The 8,650-nt window shown below is 35.8% G+C and overlaps 1 protein-coding gene across 4 annotated transcripts in view; it reads right to left on the reverse strand.

Annotated features, from left to right (window-relative positions):
• kif21b (kinesin family member 21B) overlaps positions 1–8,650 on the reverse strand; it is an 89,725-nt gene that overhangs the window by 30,815 nt on the left and 50,260 nt on the right. For all 4 annotated transcript variants that reach the window (XM_024262067.2, XM_024262068.2, XM_024262071.2 and 1 more), the window contains exons 22-26: positions 7,276–7,336; positions 6,175–6,223; positions 4,739–4,983; positions 3,923–3,991; positions 3,738–3,848 (exon numbers count right to left, since the gene is read on the reverse strand). In XM_024262067.2, coding sequence (XP_024117835.1) covers positions 3,738–3,848; positions 3,923–3,991; positions 4,739–4,983; positions 6,175–6,223; positions 7,276–7,336 — 535 coding nt within the window. The remainder of the gene's footprint in view (positions 1–3,737; positions 3,849–3,922; positions 3,992–4,738; positions 4,984–6,174; positions 6,224–7,275; positions 7,337–8,650) is intronic.

Consider the following 8,650-nt stretch of genomic DNA (forward strand, 5'->3'; position numbering starts at 1 on the left):
GCTATATACCTAGTTCATAATTATGTTAAAAGTTACGGTTTTAAAGTTTTAAAAAAATTAGTGTTCAATAAATAAACCACCATTGCCGAACTTCCAAGTCCACTGGAAAGTTGTGTAAACCAGTAGATTGAAAACTGGAGGCAAAACACCTACGAGCCATGCTAAAGCTAACACGATAACAGGTTACACAATCAAAGATGGGCGTGACTTTTATACTGGAGCTGCAGAGCATGATGACGTGAAACTTCTTCAGTGATGTGGGACTTACACCAGCAGACCAATCACAACATAAACTGCAATACCTCGTTTCAACCTGTAGGGGGCAGCACACAGTCAGTTTTAGACTATAATTTCAGGAAATAAACAACGTGATTTTAAAATATGGAAAATATCATTATATGTTAGCATCAAGTCAGCGGACTTTAGCTTTAGGCATTAGGTCTATCTCTACTTTTATGGATTGATAATTGATCTATGATTCAGATCAATTAATTGATTTTATCAAGCCAACCCTGTACCGCACCACTTCTTACTGTACGATATCAGACCACTTAGTGGAAACAAGGCTTGAAAAAAGAAAAATGACACCACAGTAGGGGGCAGCAGCACATTGGCTTAGATTAGTTTGCAAAAAAATACCTTAAAAAATCCACTCAATTCTATTCTTAATAAAAACTATCATACCAAGTTATAAAGAGATTAAATAATCTACTATATAACTCATTAAAATGCTATCAAAGTTGACTTTTTTTTCTTTATAAATGAGTAGAAATCTAAGCTAACAATTTCTAAATGACATGAACTAAAAATGAGAGTGGTGTCAATCTTCTTTGTAGGGAAATAAACACATTTTAAGAAGAAAATGACACATCCAGTCTGAAGAAAGCAAAAAATAAAAAATAAATTAAAAAAAGTATGGTAATTGAAGATTCTTATTTACTTGCTCTGACCTTTCTGGTTGAATGTAAAGTCAGTTAGCTCTTTGACATTTCTCCAAGTAAAAACATTCAAGGAATTAGTATGAAAAAAAAGCATCAGGGTGGGAAATAGAGGTAGAAAAGGGAGGTTAGAGGGAAGAGGCCATGCCACATCCACAACAGCTGAAGGGAGAATGCAAGCACGTGTGTGACACCCAACTGAAAATCAGATTCAATCGTAATGTTTATGACACTTCCACGGTCCGTCCTGTTCTTTCTGAGCATGAAATCATAAAAGCAAATGTTCTGGAAAATACTGCAGTGTTACAAGGTGATAGCAATCCCTTCACTTTTTTTTCTTATTTACCATCAGCCACAGTCATTACTATGAAGTTATCAGACTCTTGTCACAAAAACCTTTTTAAAATTCATTGGTTCTGTAAAAAGTAATTTGAAACAAAAATGGATCTTTGATCGAACTCTCTTCATCCAAGCAGCAACAGAGAAACCGGATTTGCATTTGTCCTTCATTCTTACTCCGTTCCTAAAATTTCTAACTGTTTAAGTGTAAAAAATGAAAGAAAAATGTGAGCAATCACTATAAAAAATGATATTTGATCAAATAAAAACACAGAAAACACTGTTATCCTGTTTGAGTTTCCAACCTGAAAAGAAATGATAATATTTTCTGTAACTTTTTCCAAGCATAAACAAGTCTTAGACTCAATTTAACAACAAGAAAAAACATCACACAAAACATAATTTAAGAGATAAACATGGGAATAAACATATGCAATTTTCAAAAACAATCCAAACGCCTCTAACTAAAAAGAACTCCTGCCACGTGTGTTTTTAGATAAAAAGTTGACAAAGTCGCAGCTTATCCTCCTCCACAGAAAGCCATTTTCGAGCCAACCCTACAAAAATCCCTAAAAACACAACCCCCCCCTCCCACACTGTGTTAATCCAACATGGCTCCCAACAACAACAGCTGCAGTAGGAGATGACAAGTGCCATCTCATTTACCTACCCCTGATCCAGATAATGAGGAGCCACAGGCTCCAGTGAACACAAGCCATGCAGTTATTAGCACAGATAGCATGCATTCGCACAATCGCCACGGCCGCGCTCATCTGCAGGAGCATCCGCGCCACCAATTAGAAGGGGGGGTTTATAAAGTTGAGAACCGCACTGGCTTTGTGACCAAACCAAAATGGAGAGAAGAGATGACCGTGGGGAAAATGTACTGCCTAAATGATGTGCTGAAGCAGGATGGGAAAGAACGGACTCCTCAAGCTCCACTTAATTACTCAGAGTAGTGCTGGGAGATATGACAATACATATCGTGTGGGTGATGTGACAATACATATCGTGTAGTTGATGTGACGATATGTATCATTGTATCGCGATATGACAATACTTATCGTGTGGGTGATGTAACAATACATATCGTGTGGGTGATGTGACAATACATATCGTGTGGGTGATGTAACAATACATATCGTGTGGGTGATGTGACAATACATATCGTGTGGGTGATGTGACGATATGTATCATTGTACCGCAATATGACAATACATATCGTGTGGGTGGTGGGACGATATGTATCGTCGTATCGCGATATGACAATACATATTGTGTGGGTGATGTGAGAATACATATCGTGTGGGTGGTGGGACGATATGTATCGTCGTATCGCGATATGACAATATATTTCGTGCGGGTGATATGACGATATGTATTGCGTGGGTGGTGTGATGATATATGTCGTCGTATTGCGATATGACAATCATATCGTATGGGTGATGTGACAATACATATTGCTTGGGTGATGTGATGATATGTAATGTTGTATCATAATATGACGATACATATGATGATTCATATGATCCACATGATATTTATCATCACAGCCATGTGAGAATGTGCAACATCACATCGCGATATGACAATATGTATCGTCATGTCACCCACGCGATATGTATTGTCATATCGCAATATGACAATATGCATCGTCATATCGTCCACGCAATATGTATCATTATATGGCGATGACATGTGTACTGTTATATCACCCACGTAAGATGTATCATCACATATCGCGATATGTATTGTCATATCGCGATATGTGACGATGCATATCCCGTGGGTGATAGAAAAGTGTTTTTATTTATTTTTATTGTTGAACTTAAAAGTGTTTCTTATTTGAAACAATTCAGTTACATGTTACTTGATAAAATAAAGTCAGAGAAAAGTAAATAATAACTGAATATATACTTATTGTGGTATATTGTGATATATATCATTAACGTTATATAAAATAATCCATTTCATGACATGTAACTTTTTCCATATCACCCAGCACCAACTCAGAGTGCAAGGCGACACAAAAATAACTTTACTATGCAAATAAATATATAACTATTTAGCATAACAGCTGACAACATAAAGAGCATGCACGGCCTTTTAAATGAGATAACATAAATTGCATCCTCCTTTGTAGCCCTAATAGACATCATCGCTGATTTACAAACACTACTTTTCTAGCAGCACATTAGAAAAGATCTTTTCATCCTTTGATCTGGCTGTTTCATCATCTTCTAAGTAAATGCAGATTAATTTCATCTCTTTGTATGTTTATCACTGCATGATATTTCCCTCCTCAGGATGTGATCCCAGAAGAACAGCGCTGGAGATGCAGCAGACCTGAAGGCCTGACCCTCAGCACAGCCAATAATGACTTTAAACGGCTCAAGAGACATGAAAAGAGAATCGATAAGATAAAACGTGGGGTCGGAAAGGACACTGGACTGTACTCACTTGTCCAGAGCCGAGCCTTGAGCTTGGTTGCTGGTGAGCCGGGAGAAGACGTTCCTGTCGTTCCTGCTCCTGAGAGGAGGTGAGGAGGGAGGAGTGTAGCCATCTGTGGGCCTGAGAAGAAAAGGTTAAGTATTTAAAACCTGGTTCAAACTAAAGATTGTGCTGCATTTGAACACCATGTGTACCTGTATGCACGATCGTAAGACTTCCTTCTTGTAATAGGAGAAGTTTCATAACCCCGAGACTGCCTGGGACTAATGCACAAAAGCAAACAAAGAAGCATATTTTAAGGGAAATGTACAGAAAAGATGAAAACTGTTGGCAATGGATGAGCACCGAGCTCTTTTTTATGGCAAATCCGTGTTTGAAATGTCTTACGCAACCACTTCTGTTGGTTTAAAGTCCTTAAGGAGTAATTAAAATGATTTACTTTCATTTATTTTAGACTACAAAGGGGATTTATTAGTCATATGTCTGCCTACTTTCTTCTTATTTCATAGATGTAGAGCACATGCGTCTATACATATGACACACGTGTGTCATAGGATAGTTTGAACTTTAGCTATTTTTCAGCTATGTGCTAGCTAATCTAAGTTTTTTTGTTTCATTTTTTAGGCTAATTTGGCATTTAGCTAATATTTTAGCTGGCTATCAGCTTCAGTGTTTTCAGCTATCAATTTCAGCATCTCCAGCTATCAGCACTAGCATCTTCAGCGTCCAAATTCAGCTTACAGCATTCACACTAGCATTATCACAGGTAATGCTATATATCTAGTTCATAATTATGCAAAAAATGTATGGTTTTAAAGTTTTAAAAGTTTTAGAGTGTTCAATAAATGTTTCTCGTGTTCGGTCCGTGACCTTAGATGTGTTTTGGATTTTGGCCCCTTGTGCGATTGAGTTTGACACTCCTGATGTAGAGTTTTAAGAAGGTTATCTCAAGATGTCTTTTAGATCAAACATTCAGTTTAAATTAATTTGTTTAATCTCTTGTGACTTACAAGGTATGTCCCCTGACAGGGAGGCTGATGGTGCGGGACGCCCTGTCCCTGTGATAGGAGTCTCGCAGAGACAGGTTTAGCCCTGGGCTCCCTGGGATGAGACTCAAGCCGTCCTCCTGGATGTCTGTCAGTGAAGCCAGAGACTTGGTGATGTGCTGCGCTTTGCTGCCCGTTGAAGGGTCCAGGATGGGACCCAGGTACTCTGCTGACACCGCCTTCATCTGGGCTGACAGACGCGGCTCCATCTGGGTAAAACATGGAAATCGTTTGTGTTGACTGGACCACACAAAAGGGAGTGTGATGAGGAGGAAAAACATCTTCATTTAAAGAGAGAAAACTGGGTAAAAACCAAACAGAAATGTCTGGCTTTTCTTAAAAAAGACCCAGATTAAAAAATAAAACAATTGAATATGACGGTGTTAAAATAAATTGCACCGTAAATCTTAATCAAAATTAAACAGTTAATAAATGTAAAAAAAAAAAAAAAGCTTTTTTTCCACAAACCTTTACTAAAACTTTAAAGTGTTTGCCTGTACTGCCACCCTGTGGTGACAAACATGAACTGCACACGCTTAGGCATAAGCTGGGGAAGGAATAAACGTGACTTTTAACACAAAAAAATGTGGGAATGTTTCTCACTGAGCAGAAGGCAGCTGATTCAGCATTTAGACAAATTAAACACAGTTTTTATTCTTTTTATATGAATATATTTTTATATAAAATCCTAAAATTACTTTTTTATCTTAACCCTTTAATACCGGAGCTCCCATGTTTATGTTCTTTGACTTATAATCCACTAAATTCCAGCTTTTCTCCTTCAAAGTCTACTATCATGTTAAAGAGGTTGTGTTAAAGCGTCACCGACAATGCCTCAGGTGTTAAAAGATTAAAATATTTTTTTTTTGGTTCTGATGAAACCATTGTGTTAAACTTTGTTTTAAAAAAAAATAAAGTTTCCTCTAAATATGACCATTTTACTGCATAACATTTACTTTAATTTAAAAATTTGATAAAAACTTGTCAGAAAAAGTAATTTTCTATTATAAATTTCAGGGTGTATTTAGACAGTCTGGATACATTCCAAGTCTTTTATAGTTTCAGTTTTCTTTCCAGTTTATCTGAGTACATTCTAGTTCATGTTTAGCTCTTTATCGTTAGACAGTAACTTCACTGTGCAGCAGGAAATAAAAATATATACATTAAACTCATTCTAAAACTGAACAAAGCTTACAGAGGATCATTTAACATTGTACTTCCTGCAGAAATATTAGAGCATACAATATTGCAGGATATAGCATCAATTTTACTGTTTTAAGACCAAAATGGTTGATTTCCAAATAAACTAATATTAATTAAACACTGCTTTTGTGGATGAATAAAGGAGCAGCATGCGACTCCGGAGCCTCCAAAAAAACCACACATTTGTAAATGTTTACCTTCATCTTGAAATCATCTTGGCTGTTGGATTCCTTTATTTGAGACACACTGGGAAACAGAAAGATGGAGCATTAGAAAGATGCTTTGATGCATTCACTGGACTTCCAGTTTAGGCTTAATCTCTTTAACCAGGGGTGTCAAACTCAATCGCACAAGGGGCCAAAACCCAAACAACACCTTAGGTTGCTAGTTGATCAAGATAAACATTAATTGTACACTCTAAAATTACATTTTTAAAACTTTAAAACCGTAACTTTTTAACATAATTGTGAACTAGATATATAGCATAACCTGTGATAATGCTAGTGTGAATGTTGTAAGCTGAATTTGGCCTCTGAAGATGCTGAAATTAATGGCTAAAACTACTGAAGCTAATAGCTAAAAACGCTGAAGCTGATAGCTAGCTAGAATATTAGCTAAATGGCAAATTAGCCTAAAAAAACAGAAGAAGCCAAAACTAGCATGCAGCTGAAATATTAAAAAATCAAAGTTAGCCAAAACAGCAAGAATGTAGCTAAAAAAATAGCTAAACTTCAAAATATCCTTAAAAACTGGAAAAAAAGCCTAAATTAACCAAAACAACTAGCATGTAAATATTAGCCTAACTCCAAAACCGTCTAAAGAAACTTAAAAAGAAATGCTTAAATTAGCCAAAACAGCTAGCGTGTAAGTATTAGCCAAACTCCTAAACAGCTTTAAAAACTTAAAAAGAAAAGCCTAAATTTGCCAAAACAGCTAGCATGTAGCTGAAATATTAGCTAAACTCTGAAATAGCCTAATAAATCTTAGTAAATGCCAAAATAGTCCAAAAAGCTAACAGAACGCCCATTTTTCGAACTTTAAAACTGTTACTTTTTAACATAATAATTAATCATAAAAATGCAGGAATATTATCCCTGAATAAATCAACTTAAACCTTAAATAATTTTCAATATTTTACTCGACATAAAAATATATTTTGTCAAAATTGTACAAATTAGAAATGAGCACAAGATAACATTGGACCATTAATAACAATAAAATAAAATGGTCTGGAGGGCCGGATCCGGCCCCCGGGCCTTGACTTTGACACACCTGCTTTAAACTAACGCCGGTCTCACCTGCTGTCAGAGGCTTGGCTGAACTCAGAGGGCTCCTCATCGGTGCTGGCATAACCATTTTCTGAGAGCACAAAAAAACTATTCAGTCCAAGATTAACAACAGCTCAGAACTGTTCTTCAGTAATTAATATTTGATGGTGTCAGCAACTTATTTTTCAAAATGTGGAGAAACGGACAAAATCTGTTTCTGTTTTATGGCGACATTTTTCCACTTTTGCTTCGTATCAGAGTTCAGTTGCTGAACAAGTAAAGATCTATTTGTCGATGTTTTAGTTTCTTACATCTGTTAGCGGACCAAGATGGCTGCTTTTACTACATTTTATTTCCTACGATAAAGAAAATTCCCCAAATTTTGGTCCCCAAATCATCTGATGACCGTCCAATTTCAGACTGCCACCCTCCAGCCATCCGAATGTGAGAAATCGTACGGCAGCTTGAAGATTTTGTGGCAGTTGTATTTGTGACCGTAGAGTAACGCCACAACCTGCAGGGTTTTAGGAAGATTTTTAAGAAATGTTTATATAACATGTGTTCCAGACAGCAGTGAATACACCATTTTTGAAATTAGGATCCTGTAAGATTGCTTTGTGAAAAAATAATCCCAAAAATCTGGAGTTTCCACAAACTTTTGTACATAATTAGAGAGTAATTTACCTTGACGAGAATTTGCTAAAAAATACAGTAGGGATAAAAGTGCATGTAGTGATCACACTGGACCTGTATACAGTAATTCCACCTTTCACTTGAAGATCCAGAACAATTCCTAACCCCAGAATTTCTACCCCGTCATCAAAATCCTCCTCATGTCTTGTGTTTTTGTGAGGTTTCACCTCTGAATAGAAAGCAAATATAAGTAGAGAGGTATGTTTTTTGATGATATTACCAATAAATATGAGCTTTTTGAAGCTGGAAAGTCAATACTGATGATATTAGGAGAAACAAATAAAGCCTCTTTAACTTTCTCGCTTCTCCCACAACATTTAGTAATTGGATTTTTTAAGAAACTGATGAGTTTTTTCCACAAAGAATGTTCTATGTATGTTTTTCAAACAAATTACTTTTATCTAATATGCAGCTCAAACAGATTTTTTTCTGAATTGTTTGAATAATTTAAATAGTTAAAAAAAAAACAGATTATACACTGCAAAAACTCAATCATAAGTAAAAAAGAACTTTAATTTAAAAAAAAATATTTGTCTTATTTTGTCTTGCAAGAAAAAATACTATAAATTAAAGTTTCTCAAGAGTAAGATCAGTTTGTGAAAACATCTTTTTTTCTTAAAATATAAATTAATTTTCTGACCCCATTGGTGGATTTCTTTTGCTTATTTGAGATAAAAATGTGAAATTTAAGGAATTATATTTATTTTTAGGT

This window comes from Oryzias melastigma, linkage group LG5 (assembly GCF_002922805.2).
Source record: "Oryzias melastigma strain HK-1 linkage group LG5, ASM292280v2, whole genome shotgun sequence".
Taxonomy (NCBI): Eukaryota; Metazoa; Chordata; class Actinopteri; order Beloniformes; family Adrianichthyidae; genus Oryzias; species Oryzias melastigma.